At 31.4% G+C, this 16,957-nt stretch overlaps 1 protein-coding gene across 5 annotated transcripts in view; it reads left to right on the top strand.

Moving 5' to 3' along the window:
• Window positions 1-16,957, top strand: part of LOC127709697 (probable E3 ubiquitin-protein ligase HERC4) — a 428,281-nt gene that overhangs the window by 171,271 nt on the left and 240,053 nt on the right. For all 5 annotated transcript variants that reach the window (XM_052215333.1, XM_052215334.1, XM_052215335.1 and 2 more), the window contains one exon: window positions 2,152-2,263. In XM_052215333.1, coding sequence (XP_052071293.1) covers window positions 2,152-2,263 — 112 coding nt within the window. The remainder of the gene's footprint in view (window positions 1-2,151; window positions 2,264-16,957) is intronic.

The following is a 16,957-nucleotide window of genomic DNA, read 5'->3' as shown; positions in this document are numbered from 1 at the left end:
TACCACAAAACACAGATCAAGTTTGAATTTTGGTGGCGTCACTTTAACCGTTCTAGAGTTATGACCCTTTATAAATGGCAAAATTGTTAGTTTCCGTTCTCTAACTTAAGTTTGCCTCAACCAAATGTTATGAAACTTATACACAATGCTTATTACCACAAAACACAGATCAAGTTTGAATTTTGGTGGCGCCACTTCAACCGTTCTAGAGTTATGCCCCTTTATAAATGGAAAAATTGCAAAATGTTTATATTCTTCTAAATATCAAGTAATTTTTAAAATTGGAGTTATCTTCCTTTGTCCATGATTATAGTTGAATCAACTACTATCAATGCTTTATACAATGCAATGTTCAATTTTGACTTCCACTGATAAAACACAGATCAAGTTGAATTTGGGTAGTGTCACTTTAACCATTATTGAGTTATGCCCCTTTATAAATTGAAAGATTGCAAAATTTTTAGTTTCCATTCTGTAACTTAATGTTGCCCCAACAAAACATTATGAAACCTATACACAATATTCATTACCACAAAACTAAGATCAAGTACAAATTTTTTGTTCCGTTTTCTAACTTTAGTTTGCCTCAACCAAATGTTATGAAACTTATACACAATGCTTATTACTACATAATACAGATTAAGTACGAAATTTGGTGGCGACACTTTTACCATTCTAGAGTTATGTCCCTTTATAAACATAAAAATTGCTGAATTTTTTAGTTTGTCTCAACCAAATGTTATAAAACTTATATCCAACCGTTCTAGAGTTATGCGTGTTTACAAATAGAAAAATTGCTGAATTTTTAGTTTCTGTTCTCTACTTAAGTTAGCCTCAACCAAATGTTATGAGACTTACACACAATGCTTATTACCACTAAACTCAGATCAAGTTCAAATTTGGGTAGCGTCACTTTTACTGTTCTTCAGTTATGTCCCTTTATAACTATATGATATGCAAGTGGGGGCATCATCTGTGTCCACATGTGGACACTATCCACATTTATTTGGACATCAATAACTTTGTCAAACCTACATGGAATTAGATGAAATTTGGACAGAAGCTTGTTTATGACTAAAATTTTGAAAATTTCTATTTTCATTTTTCCATATTTTACTGATAAATGGACTTAGTTTTTTAACATTTAACAAATAGATACAGGATGTGGTTAAAGTTTGTTACACATCAAATACTTTGTCAAACCTTCAAAGAATTTTATGAAACTTTTTTATGATTAAGAGATAATGTCTGAAGCACACTGATAGATGGACTTTTTTTACATTTAACATTTACTGACAGTCTGGGATTAAATTTTTTTGACATGATAAGTTTGTTAACCATCGTGGATTGTTATGAAACTTGGACAGAAGCTAATCTTCAAGACCAAGAAAAAGCATCTAAAGAGAAAGTTTGAATCTTTTTTAACATTCTGTATTTTACTGATAAATGGACTCCCATTACACTTTTACACTGACAGCTGCAATCGTAGGCAAGACACAGGGTTCCGCGGAACCCCTTACAAATTTTTGGTAATATCCTTTTGGCGTGGCTAGGTACTTATGCATCCCGCTAATGTGTTATTGTGCTGTGGTCATTTTTTGTATTCTTGTCTTTCAATTTTGCTTATGTGCCATGTCTATATGCCATTTTGTTTTTCTTTGTTGACATATTTGTTTGTTTTTATAGTGATTAAGATTATAACACAATGTTGACTGCTGTACCCCTATTTTTGACATTTTTACTTATTATGTCTGTTTGTTTTGTTCACACATTGTTGTCAATATAATGTAATTTTATGCGACTGTTATACAAGTGAGAGGTTTAGGTAGCTATAAAACCAGGTTTAATCCACTATTTTCTACATAAGGAAATGCCTGTACCAAGTCAGAAATATGACAGTTGTTTTCCATTCATTTGATGTGATTGAGCTTTTGATTTTGCCATTTGATAAGGGACTTTCCGATTTGAATTTTCCTTGGAGTTCGGTATTTTTGTTATTTTACTTTTTTTATAAATGCATTCTTGAAAAGGAGACTAATTTCAATGTTTCAAAATGAAGCATTGATGAATTTTTGAATAACAGTAACTGGAAGATTTATAAACATTTTTCTCATCATATAGAATAGGGAGAACATTTTTTTGTCATTTTAGAAATCATGAACATTTTACTACCTCACCAAAAAAACATGGGTTGGATATGGATCAAGTTAGAGACACATTTGGAAAACTTGCTCATATTTCAAATGTACCTACCATTCAAAAGGTAAGTTATTATTGTGCTTCCATAGCAAAGACCAGGTCTAGTAACCACTCCACTCTGTCCTTCTCCCCAACTGTCCATCTGTCAATCAACATATAAAGGGTACCTAGTTCATATTTATAATTCCCAACATTTTATTTGAAAAATGTAGCTGTATATATAAATAAGGAGATGTGGTATGAGCTAGTGAGACAACTATCCGCCAGAGGCCAAATGACGTAGATGTAAGAAACTACAACTTCCAACAATGAGCAAAACCCATACCGCATAGCAAGCTAATTAATTTTCACCCTCCCACACACTTCTCTGGTACCCAGACCGGAGTTTTAACTAGAATGGGTACTTTTGGGGCCTCGGTTGGGCAAAGTTGCCCCCTACTTTGACCTGGAGATCAATTTTCTGATATCTCTACGGTTTGTTTGTTCCTGCCGAGTGCCCTGTAGGTTCTCTTCGAGAACTTCAGCTTCCTCCACCATAATAACAGACTTCCGGGTGTCCTAGCACTCACTTTGTGTTAGGGTAAATATTGTTGTTGCTTTAGTGACACATCTCCATTAATCCCGATAGGGAGTGTACACGGATTCCACTGTACCCTCGCAGCTCTTGAGGGGTTCTCCAAATAACGGAGGAATCTACCAGTACATACATACATACATGCTATAAAAGGTCATGAAATAACAAAATCTAAAACAATTCAAACAAATAAAGCAATGCCCTGATTTATATACAAAACAACAAACAAACAACAAATATGATGTACAGCAACAACCAGTGAATTACAGGCTCCTGAAACAGGCACATACAGAATGTGGCCGGTTTAAACATGTTTGTCAGAGCCCAGCCCTCCCCTTACCCGGGACAATGGTGTAACAGCACAACATAAGAACAAACTATTAAAATTAGTTGAAAAGGGCTTGACTCATGAGATCAATACAAAACACAAAACACAACTAACATTAACACTAAAGACAGAAAATACAGATCTGAAAGTACTCACAATTACCAAAAGCTATTTCCAAGCCTATAACAACTAATTAAAAAAACATGTATCCAAGACAAAATATCAATCATTATTTCTTGTGAAGCAAGAATCTTGCAATCTGATTGGTTAATTACTCTGGTGTAAAAAACACCCAACCACAGTTCACTGGGGAATAAAGATTAGAAAAATATTTTTTTTTTAGAAACTTTAAAAAAATTAAAAAAATGCAAAAATTACAAAAAAAATTTTTTTTTTCAAAATGATGTTTTCTTATTCCAGAAATAATATTTGTTTTCCCAAAATCCTCAAAATGAAATAAAAGAGGTAGTATTTGACAATGAACAACAACATTGGCGTTGAAAAATGTGTTCTTCATACAATTTTTTAAATTTTATACCCCGTTATCAATATGAGTAAAGATATGCTTCATAAGAAATAAATCCGTTATCTTGGTGCACCTCAGGGTGTATGAATTATCAACACCGGTGTAAAATTCTGTACACCCTTTATTACACCAAGATAACTTATAGAACACATTGTAGGGATTTAGTGTAAAGACAGTCTTAGGAAAACTGTAAAGCAATACATATCTATTTATGTTTTAATTTATTACTTATTGATTACAAAATCAATGTTAGGACTGATGAAAACAATATTCAAAGATCTTATTACAATAACGAAGTTATCTTATGCCCTACACTGGTAGCTAAAAAAATCTTCTTTCCTAGAATCTTACAGGAACCATTTTATGCTTAATATAAAGGAACAAGATTTATTAGCAAATTTGGCTTGGCTTTTATAACATGTTATTTAGCTGATTATGATGGTAAATCAAGAAAGTGACAAAATAGATGTCCGAATTCAATTTCGCTTCATTTTCCTCTCTTAGTTGTATTTTCTATTATATTATGCATCGCATAAAAATTGTAGTTTTTATCAGTGATTTTGCCGGCTCTTTATTTTCGCCATTTACTAAACAATTTTTTAAAGAGGTATGTATTTCTGATCAATTTCCTCACTTAAATTTGTAACAAGTAAAAAAAAAAAAATGTATGTAATTTTACTTGTCATTTTTATACGCCCATTTACGGGACGTATTATGGTATACCGTTGTCCGTCTGTCCGTCCGTCGTCAACATGTCGGACATTAACTCAAAAACGCTTTAACAAATTTGCATAAAACTTTGGTGAATTGTTTATATCTATTGACCTGAGCTCCCTTTCGTTTTTTATAAATTTTAGATTTTATGTTTCCAAGTTATGGGGTTTTATTCATTAAAAAAAGGGGGATTTTCCAGTTTTCGGACAAAAACTCGAGAATGCTTTCACCAACTTGCAAGAAATTGTGGTGAATTGTTTATATCTATTGACATAAGCTCCCTTTCGATTTTTATAAATTTTAGATTTTATGTTTCCGAGTTACAGGGTTTTATTCATAAAAAAGGGGGATTTTCCAGTTTTCAGACAAAAACTCAAAAATGCTTTCAGCAGTTCTTATGAAACTTTGGTGAATTGTTTATATCTATTGATGTAAGCTCCCTTTAGAATTTTATAAATTTTACATTTTACATTTCTGAGTTATGGGGTTTTATTCATTAGAAAAGGGGGGATTTTCCAGTTTTCGGACAATAACTCAACAATGCTGTCAGCAATTCTCATGAAACTTTGGTGATTGTTTATATCTATTGATGTAAGCTCCTTTTTGATTTTCATAAATTTCTAATATGACATTGAGAATTAATTGAACTTTATTTGTTTATAGTCTGAGAACAGATTTACTAAGTATTGCACAACAACACAGTGTATTGCACAACAGCAAGACATCTTTAATTGAATATAAATTCAATTCATATAACCAATTTCAAGTTCTTTGACTTCAATTATTCAGAAACCTATAATATGTCAAATATTTAATAACAATCCAAATTCAGACCTGTATCAAGCTTGAATATTGAGTCCATTTTTGCCCCAACCATTCAGGGTTGGACATCTGCGATTGTATCCAGCTGCACTCAGGGAAGCAGTTTATTACAAGTTTATGACCCCAAGCTGGTGTCATAATTTTTTGATACAGGTAGTCTGCTTATCCATTTAAATTTCTGCATTTTTTGGATGAGTTCTGGGACTTGTAACATTTTTGGTCCCTAAAGCCAAAGAAAGAAGTGATTGGGATTGATGAGAACATTCAGAGGGAATATTATTAAAATTATTAAAATCATTGCATTCGAATTTCCAAGATTCAGGCAAATGAAGAGCAAAAACTTAAACTCAATAATTATATTCTCCATTTGTGAATATGCACCATATTAAGGAGATTGGAAGTTTTTAAAGTTCAAAAACTATATTTAGATTGAATCAAATAGCATATACATGTGCAGTTATTATTATTTTTGAGGAAGAATACTAATATTAATGGAAACAATACTGATCTTATCCCTCAGAGGGATCTAGCTCTTTGATTAACAAATTGGCCTGCTTTTGCCAATTATCCTGAAAATTATAAAAGATACATGAAGGTAGAAACTGTTATAACTGGCAAAAATGATCAGTAATACCAACCCCTACAAATATAACAATATGACCTAAATTATCAAATGACTCCTTAAAGAGTTATTATTCTTGAATTATGTTTTTTATATTTTTGAATTATCTCGAAAACTATAATGGATAGGTACAAACTGTGCACTACAAAAAAGATCAGCAGTTAATTAAATATCTATGAAAATAACAGCTGATAGCAATGAATAGATAAAGCAAATGAAGACAACAACTCTAGACAAAATTCAAGTGGTCACTTTTAGTTCTTTTAAAAGTTGCAAAATATTCTTGTACATATTTTTATCCAGTCATGATGGATATATGTGATCACTCAGGATTTTAAGATGGTGCAAAATTCTGAGTTAAAGACATATCATGAATTTGATGATGTGTTTTATGACTTGCAGAAAGTCTATATGGAAATTTAAAAAATTGAATTAGAGTTTATACATTCTATTATAAATACCTATGGTCTGTACTGGTCTGTACCTTCCCTGGTTTTTATACGCCCGTCAAATTTTTGACGGGACGTATTATGGTATACAAATGTCCGGCGTCCGTCCGTCTTTCTGTCCGTCTGTCCGTCCTTTTGTCTGTCCGGCGTAAACATGTCGCACCCTAACTTGAGAATGACTTATCCAAATTTCATGAAACTTAATATAGTTGTTTCTTATGATTGTCAAACGATCTGTATACTTTTTGGTGAAAATAAGATTAAAACTTTTTGAGTTACGGGACTTAGTAACTAAAACAGGTGTGTGTTTTTTTTCACATGTCGCGCAGTATCTCAAAAACAATTTATGATTATTGCTTAAAACTTTACACACTTCTTAGTTATATTAATCTTAAGATCTGTATACTTTTTGGTGATGATTCAAAATTTTATTTTAGAGATATTGAGTATTTTGTTAAAAAAGGGGGAGGGGTTTTTCACATGTCGCACCGTATCTCAAAAACAGTTTATGATTATTGCTTAAAACTTTACACACTTCTTACTTATATTAACCTGAAGATCTGTATAGTTTTTGGTGATGATTCAAAATTTTATTTTTGAGTTATTGAGTATTTTGTAAAAAAAGGGGGAGGGGTTTTTCACATGTCGCGCCGTATCTCAAAAACGATTTATGATTATTGCTTAAAATTTTACACACTTCTTAGTTATATTAATCTTAAGATCTGTATACTTTTTGGTTTTGATTCAAAATTTTATTTTTGAGATATTTATTTATTTTTTTTTAAAAGGGGGGGTTTTCACATGTCGCGCCGTATCTCAAAAACGATTTATGATTATTGCTTAAAATTTTACACACTTCTTAGTTATATTAATCTAAAGATCTGTATACTTTTTGGTTTTGATTGAAAATTTTATTTTTAGATATATTGAGTTTTTTGTAAAAAAAAAGGGGGGTTTTTCGCATGTCACGCCGTATGTCAGAAACTATTTATGCTTATTGCATAAAAATTCACACACAAGACGACAGGCGTATCATGTGCTCATGGCACAGCTGTTTATTCTAGTTTCCAGACAATAACTTGTGTTCAAGTGAATGGATCTCTCTGAAATTGTACTGCAAGGTACCATACCACAAAGGGAAAGCTGGGATTGATTTTGGGGGTAATTGCATCAAAATTTTAGGTATTAGGGGCTATAAAGGGGCAAAAAAACAAGCATTTTTCTAGTTTCAGGACAATAACTTGTGTGTAAGTGTATTGATCTTTATGAAATTGTACTACAAGGTTCCATATCACAAAGGGAAAGCTGGGTTTGAGTTTGGGGGTTATTGCCCTAAACGTTTAGGAGTTTGGGGCCAAAAAACAAGCATTTTTCTAGTTTCCAGACAATAACTTGTGTTCAAGTGTATGGATCTCTCTGAAATTGTACTGCAAGGTACCATACCACAAAGGGAAGGCTGGGATTGAGTTTGGGGGTGATGAATCATAAGGGGGTTCAAAAAATTGGGGGGGGATTTTTTTTTCCTTTTTTTTCTTTAAAATTTTCCATTTTGAATTGGTTATTTCTGATTTATATATAAAAACAAATAATAATGATATGGTTTGAATAGGTAAATTGAAATTTTTTAAGTTCTTAGACCACATTCATTCTGTGTCAGAAACCTATGCTGTGTCAAATATTTAATTACAATCCAAATTCAGTGCTGTATCAAGCTTGAATGTTGTGTCCATACTTGCCCCAACTGTTCAGGGTTCGACCTCTGTGGTCGTATCAAGCTGCGCCCCAGCGGAGCATTTTATTGGTTATTATCTTGAATATTATTATAGATAGAGATAAACTGTAAGCAGCAATAATGTTCAGCAAAGTAAGATCTACAAATAAGTCGCCATGACCAAAATTGCCAGTCGACCCCTTTAGGAGTTATTGCCCTTTATAGTCAATTTTTAACAATTTTTCGTAACTTTTTGTAATCTTTTACAAAAATCTTCTTCTCTGAAACTACTGAGACAAATTTAACCATACTTTGCCATAATCATTATTAGGGTATCTAGTTTAAAAAATTTGTCCGATGACCCCGCCTTCCAACCATCATGGCTGACTTGGTTAAAAATAGAACATAGGGGTAAAATGCAGTTTTGGGTTTATATCTCTGAAACTAAAGCATTTAGAGCAAATCTGACAGGTGGCAAAAATGTTCATCAGATTTAGATTTATCTGCCCTGAAATTTTCAGTCGAATCCGACAACCCGTTCTTGGGTTGCTGCCCCTGAGTTAGTAATTTTACAGAAATTTGCAGTTTTTTGTTATTATCTTAGATATCATTATAATATCTAATATCTAATACTATTAATTATGATTTTAACCTTATTTTACATGATTTCCAAAGCATTAGTAAATACAGGTGAGTGACACAGGCTCTTGAGAGCCTGTAGTTTAGTGGACTTCTGGAAACTTCTTCATACTGAAGTTGCGTTCATAACATGGATATTTATATTTGTACCTGTTTCTAAGTACGGTAAAATAACTACTTCATTATGAACTTAGTTTATGTGATTGCTTCTTTTCCGTTATGGGACCAGTCAGACGCAGATCAAAAGGGCAAGTGCAATACGACCCAGAAACTTCGTCATGAAGCTAGTAGATTAGGAATAAAAGTACCTAAAAACGCAAGGAGGTTGTCTTTAGTGAGAATTCTGATTAGTGCTAAAGATTCTACTAATAAAGACAATATAACAGAAATAGTGGACAATAATTCCGATATAGCAGATGAAGGGAAGGTCTAAAACGCGGAAGTGCAAAATTGATACATTATAAGTGATTTCTCTGGAACTGCGTAAGATAAATTAAAAATTGAAACGGATTTTGAAAGCTTGTACGATAGTATATACTCCAAAATAAAAAAATAGTGATTTTGAAATTCATTATTACCAAAAAGTTGACCGGAAGGAAGCCTTGTTAAGCGTGACTGTGTCAATCCAATTTAAACTTAAATTCACGAAAAAACATACAACTCGGTCAAAATCTTAAACATGATTTCTAAAGACAATATAATAAAAAATAATATGAAATAAAATAAATTAGAAATACATTAGGTAAAAAGGGCAAAATCTTGACCGGAAGCCTCCCTTGTATATAAAGGAAGAAGTCAAAATTTCAACTTTGTACTAAAATTCACAAAAAAATAAAAAGCCCAGTCAAAATGTTGAACGTGATTTCTAAAGACAATTTAGTAATAAGTAATATGGTATAAAATAAATTAGGAATACATTAAGTTAAAAGGGCGAAATCTTGACTGGAATCCTCTCTTGTGTATAAATGAAGAAGTCAAAATTTAAAATATGAACATAAATTCACGAAAAAATACATAACCCGGTCAAAATCTTTAATATGATGTCTAAAGACAGTTTATTAACAAATAATATGGAAAAAAGTTAATTAGTAATATTTTAAGTAGAAAGGGCAAAATCTTGACCGGCAGACTCCCCTTGTATACATATGCAGAAGTCAAATTTTCAACTTTGAACTCTAAACTCTCCAAAAATCATGGGAACCCGTATATAATCTCTGCATAATTTCTAAAGTCCATTTTATAACAAATAATCTTGCATAAGTTTAGTTAAAATGAATTCAATAGAAAATGTCAAAATCTTGACTGGCAACCTCCCTCTTATGGAAAAATAATGACTGCAACTTTTAAATATAATACTAAATGTGTGTACAAAATAAAAAACCAGGTCAAGAAATGTATTATGATCAATTAGACAATTTATTATTGAATCAAATAGTAAAAACTAAAAAAATATTTTTAAATTTCAAAACATCCAATTTTTAAATTTTTATATGACCGCAAAAAATTTTTGCGGTCGTATATTGGTATGACGTTGGCGTCGTTGTCGTTGTCGTCATCGTCCGGCGTCGTCCGAAGACACATTGGTTTTCGCACTCTAACTTTAGTTTAAGTGAATGGATCTCTATGAAATTTTACCATAAGATTCAATACCACAAAAGGAAGGTTGGGATTGATTTTGGGGGTTATGGTACCAACAGTTAAGGAATTAGGGGCCAAAAATAAGTATTTTTGTAACTTCCAGACATAACTTGTGTGTTAGTGTATGGATCTCTCTGACATTGTACCACAAGGTTCCATATCACACAGGGAATGCTGGGATTGATTTTGGGGGTAATTGCCTCAAAATAGTAGGAATTAGGGGCCAAAAAGGGGAAAAAAACAAGCATTTTTCTAGTTTCATGACAATAACTTGTGTGTAAGTGTATGGATCTTTCTGAAATTGTACTACAAGGTTCCATATCACAAAGGGAAGGCTAGAATTGAGTTTGGGGGTAATTGCCCTAAACGTTTAGGAATAAGGGGCCAAAAATAAGCATTTTTCTAGTTTCCAGACAATAACTTGTGTTCAAGTGTATGGATCTCTCTGAAATTGTACTGCAAGGTACCATACCACAAAGGGAAGGCTGGGATTGAGTTTGGGGTGATGAATCATAAGGGGGTTCAAAAAATTTGGGGGGGGGGATTTTTTTTTTTCCTTTTTTTTCTTTTTTTCCTTTTTTTTTTCTTTTAAAATTTTCCATTTTAAGTTGGTTATTTCTGTTTTATATTTAAAAGCAAATAATAATGATATGGTAGGAGATACACACCAAACAGGATGTGTAAATTATTATATAATAAGTATTGTGCAATAGCAAGAAATTTTCAATTGCACAGTATTGCACAATAGCAAGAAATCTTCAATTGCACAGTATTGCGCAATAGCAAGAAATCTTCAATTGCACAGTATTGTGCAATAGCAAGAAATATCCAATAGCACAATATTGCGCAATAGCAAGAAATTGTCAATTGTACAGTATTGCGCAATAGCAAGAAATATTCAATTGCACAGTATTGTGCAAAAGAAGATACTTCGTATAAATTGCTTAGTTCTTTAATATGCTGATTCTTACCGTGTATTAAGTTTTTGGATTTTGGGCCCCGTTTTTCAATTGGTCCACATTTAGGTCCAAAGGGTCCAAAATTTAACTTTGTTTGATTTCATCAAAAATTGAATTATTGGGGTTCTTTGATATGCCGAATCTAACCGTGTATTAAGATTCTTAATTTTTGGTTCCGTTTTCAAATTGGTCTACATTAAGGTCCAAAGGGTCCAAAATTAAACTTAGTTTGATTTTAACAAAAATTGAATTCTTAGGGTTCTTTGATATGCTGAATCTAAACATGTATTTACATTTTTGATTATGGGCCCAGTTTTCAAGTTGGTCCAAATCGGGGTCCAAAATTAAACTTTGTTTGATTTCAACAAAAATTGAATATATGGGGTTCTTTGATATGCTGAATCTAACCATGTATTTAGATTTTTGATTTTTGGGCCCCATTATCAACTTTGTCCACATTGAGGTCAAAAGGGTCCAAAATTAAACTTTGTTTGATTTCATCAAAAATTGAATTCTTGGGGTTCTTTGATATGCTGAATCTAACCATGCATTTAGATTTTGGATATTGGACCATAATAGGTGAATGTCCAATTTAAAATTTTTAAGTTCTTAGACCACATTCATTCTGTGTCAGAAACCTATGCTGTGTCAAATATTTAATCACAATCCAAATTCAGAGCTGTATCAAGCTTGAATGTTGTGTCCATACTTGCCCCAACTGTTCAGGGTTCGACCTCTGCGGTCGTATCAAGCTGCGCCCTGCGGAGTATTTTATTCAAATATGAGATAATTTACACCACAAAAATGCATTGACTTATTTTTTTTTTATTCAATTTAATTTCAATACAGTAGTGTTCAATATCCTAATCGGCGTAATTTCTGTTTAGCATAGATCAATTTATTTCAATGATATAATTTCTGATATCTAATTTATCTTTTAAGTAGACTATTTAAACATAAACAATCCTCCTCCTTTATTATTACACTCAGTGTGTGATTTGTTACTTTTGATCGATCCCCCCCTCCCCCTGTTTAGAATATTTATTTCATCCTCAACGTCTTCTTCGATTACGCTAAGTTCAAGCTTTTTTTTCGATTTAGGAGTTGAAAATACTGTTGATATATAAGCCGGCTTAATTGATCCTGTGCTACTATTTGTTGAAAGCGTTGTCATCAATATTTGCTTTATTAAAAGGAATATACATAGTGAATAGTGAATCAGGCGCAGGTTCGAATTCAATTCCGTAATCATTTGCTCTCGGTTGTTTTCTTCCTGATTTTTTGTCAATTTTTTCTTGCAGTTTTTTTTATCATGCCCTTAAATGAAAGATTCTATTTTTTTGTTTCGATTCTAACCCTATACTAATTTTTGCAGCCAAAATATGAAAACAAGTTGATGATGATTAACACTGACATGATTCTTTCGGAAATAGAGTTACACAATATTTTCCTTTCCTGTAATTTACAATAAACGCACCTTCTTGTGGGACCAAAGTAATTAAATTATTGTCATCAATAAACCGTGCCAAACTTTGTTGACTGCTATCAGGATTAAATGCCGGGTATTCTATGACAGGTTGTTAATTAACTATTACCTCCTTATTATACAATTTTACCTGATTAGTGATCTCATCAGAGTGTGTTTGTTTTACAAATTCCTGTGAGTTTAGATTGCCTATAGGATCAGCGTCAGATTCGACAGTATTAGAATTCAACTCAATATTTCATTAACGTCTCACCTTATGCAGACAATTACACAATACAATTATAAAAGATACATTTTTTATACATAAGCCAATCTGTACAGATTTATGAGAGAAGATAATAACTAAAACAACATGTATCATACATTAATAAATAGTAAATACTAAACATGAATGATAAAAATATACAGCATACTTATTTATTTATTATTTACAATATAAAACTTCTCGGCGTCTTTTCAGAATAAAATTGCAGGTTTTGGCACATAATCTAATAATATCTTGATTCGAAAATAAAAATACCATTTTCTGACATTCTGTAAAACTATTAAAATGTTTATCAATTTTAAGAGATTCAGGAAAAAGAATTTGTCTTAGATCATTATAAAAAGGACAATGTAAAAAAACATGATATTCATCTTCAACAGTATTAAAACAATGAAAACAACATCTCTCTTCCAGTGGCAAATTTTCATACCTCCCAGTTTCCAGCCTAATAGGATCCACCCCACATCTAAATTTTTCAAAGGCACTTCTTTCACTAAAAGGCATCAACAGTTTACAGTAGTTTTCAACAACATTATCTTGCTTAAAAATAGTATACGTTCTCAACTTGTTTCGCCCATTACCCTGTCTGGAAGAGGATGAATTAACACTGCTTTTCCATTAATCAATATATTTATCAAACATTCTTGACATGACTGTATCAACAAACATAGTTTTATAAATATTAGTGTTGGTTTTGCAAAAATCAACCAATTCAAGTTCAGCGAAAAAATTCCAATTTTTACAATTTTATGTTTCAGACTGACGTCATCCGCTCATATAAATATTTTCCTGTTAATACGATCTGGCTCCATATTTATATTTTTAGATGGAAAAAGTGGTTTATCGTTTTTTAAGTATTCAATTACTTCTTCAGGACTTACAATTCTTTTCGGAAATATTACATCTGATGGTACAAAATGCTCTACTAAATTCTTTTTTTTCAAATGATAATTCCATAATTATAAACCAGAACGTCTATGTACAATTTCATAGTTCTCAAAACTTGTATGTAATAAAAACGCAAAGCAAGCAAATCTACTGGTAGCTCTTTTATTTTTGGCAGTTGCTATTTGCTATTTTGCCGGCTCCGGTTAAGCGGAAGCCAATTTTGCCAGTATAAAACGATTTTGTTTACAGATATGCATTCAAAGAACTGACTATTGTTTCAAAATCGAATTTAATTTAAACATTATTGATTTTGAAGCTATGTGATTAACTTTGTTAGATAGTATTTTTTTTTATCAAATTTATATGCTATGAGATTTTTAACTTTTATTTTTTTTACAACATACAGTTAAAAAATCAGAGATTTATTCGTATGCATACATGTAGCATAAGCCTGTGACTGATTTTAGAACTACATGGTTTGGATTTAATTATACATATTTAGCACTTGTCTTTTCGATACAACTGTTAATAACTTAAAATAAAAAGGTTATGATTGTTTAATCAGTTGTTATGTAATTTGGCACGTGTCAATCGGATCACTGATTTTCGGCAATATAAAAGAAAAAACGGCACATGTCTAAATATTGTTCAATTACTCATTTATTTGTGGTTCTTTTTCTATAAAATTTGGAATTTGTGCATTGAATATCAATCTCTACCATAATATGTTTTTTTTTACATGTAACAGCACCCCTTTTAGTCCTTAGTGGCATATCATAAGTCATTAGTGCACTAATTATAAGGAGTCCTTTGTTAGCAGTGTTTAGACGTACCGGTATACAAGGGAGGCTGCCGGTCAAGATTTTGCAACTTCAACTTAATGTATTGCTAATAAATTTTATAACATATTATTTGTAATTAAATTGTCTTTAGAAATTCTATCATAGATTTTGACCGGGTTATGTATTTTTAGGTGAATTTAAGTGGAAAGTTTAAATTTTGACTTCTTCATTTATATACAAGAGAAGCTTCCGGTCAAGATTTTGCCCTTTTAACTTAATTTATTCCTAATTTATTTTTTACCATAAATTTTTCAAAGGCACTTCTTTCACTAAAAGGCATCAACAGTTTACAGTAGTTTTCAACAACATTATCTTGCTTAAAAATAGTATACGTTCTCAACTTGTTTCGCCCATTACCCTGTCTGGAAGAGGATGAATTAACACTGCTTTTCCATTAATCAATATATTTATCAAACATTCTTGACATGACTGTATCAACAAACATAGTTTTATAAATATTAGTGTTGGTTTTGCAAAAATCAACCAATTCAAGTTCAGCGAAAAAATTCCAATTTTTACAATTTTATGTTTCAGACTGACGTCATCCGCTCATATAAATATTTTCCTGTTAATACGATCTGGCTCCATATTTATATTTTTAGATGGAAAAAGTGGTTTATCGTTTTTTAAGTATTCAATTACTTCTTCAGGACTTACAATTCTTTTCGGAAATATTACATCTGATGGTACAAAATGCTCTACTAAATTCTTTTTTTTCAAATGATAATTCCATAATTATAAACCAGAACGTCTATGTACAATTTCATAGTTCTCAAAACTTGTATGTAATAAAAACGCAAAGCAAGCAAATCTACTGGTAGCTCTTTTATTTTTGGCAGTTGCTATTTGCTATTTTGCCGGCTCCGGTTAAGCGGAAGCCAATTTTGCCAGTATAAAACGATTTTGTTTACAGATATGCATTCAAAGAACTGACTATTGTTTCAAAATCGAATTTAATTTAAACATTATTGATTTTGAAGCTATGTGATTAACTTTGTTAGATAGTATTTTTTTTTATCAAATTTATATGCTATGAGATTTTTAACTTTTATTTTTTTTACAACATACAGTTAAAAAATCAGAGATTTTATTCGTATGCATACATGTAGCATAAGCCTGTGACTGATTTTAGAACTACATGGTTTGGATTTAATTATACATATTTAGCACTTGTCTTTTCGATACAACTGTTAATAACTTAAAATAAAAAAGGTTATGATTGTTTAATCAGTTGTTATGTAATTTGGCACGTGTCAATCGGATCACTGATTTTCGGCAATATAAAAGAAAAAACGGCACATGTCTAAATATTGTTCAATTACTCATTTATTTGTGGTTCTTTTTCTATAAAATTTGGAATTTGTGCATTGAATATCAATCTCTACCATAATATGTTTTTTTTTACATGTAACAGCACCCCTTTTAGTCCTTAGTGGCATATTATAAGTCATTAGTGCACTAAGGAGTCCTTTGTTAGCAGTGTTTAGACGTACCGGTATACAAGGGAGGCTGCCGGTCAAGATTTTGCAACTTCAACTTAATGTATTGCTAATAAATTTTATAACATATTATTTGTAATTAAATTGTCTTTAGAAATTCTATCATAGATTTTGACCGGGTTATGTATTTTTAGGTGAATTTAAGTGGAAAGTTTAAATTTTGACTTCTTCATTTATATACAAGAGAAGCTTCCGGTCAAGATTTTGCCCTTTTAACTTAATTTATTCCTAATTTATTTTTTACCATAAATTTTTCAAAGGCACTTCTTTCACTAAAAGGCATCAACAGTTTACAGTAGTTTTCAACAACATTATCTTGCTTAAAAATAGTATACGTTCTCAACTTGTTTCGCCCATTACCCTGTCTGGAAGAGGATGAATTAACACTGCTTTTCCATTAATCAATATATTTATCAAACATTCTTGACATGACTGTATCAACAAACATAGTTTTATAAATATTAGTGTTGGTTTTGCAAAAATCAACCAATTCAAGTTCAGTGAAAAAATTCCAATTTTTACAATTTTATGTTTCAGACTGACCTCATCCGCCCATTTAAATATTTTCCTGTTAATTTCGATCTGGCTCCATATTTATATTTTTAGATGGAAAAAGTGGTTTATCGTTTTTAATGTATTCAATTACTTCTTCAGGACTTACAATTCTTTTCGGAAATATTACATCTGATGGTACAAAATGCTCTACTAAATTCTTTTTTTCAAATGATAATTCCCTTATTTATTCCTAATTTATTATTAGTTATTAAAATATCAAAGAAAAAACGGCATGTGTCTA

Source organism: Mytilus californianus, unplaced genomic scaffold (genome assembly GCF_021869535.1).
Source record: "Mytilus californianus isolate M0D057914Y unplaced genomic scaffold, xbMytCali1.0.p SCAF_7, whole genome shotgun sequence".
NCBI classification, from domain to species: domain Eukaryota; kingdom Metazoa; phylum Mollusca; class Bivalvia; order Mytilida; family Mytilidae; genus Mytilus; species Mytilus californianus.
This window is presented reverse-complemented; position numbering and strand designations above follow the sequence as displayed.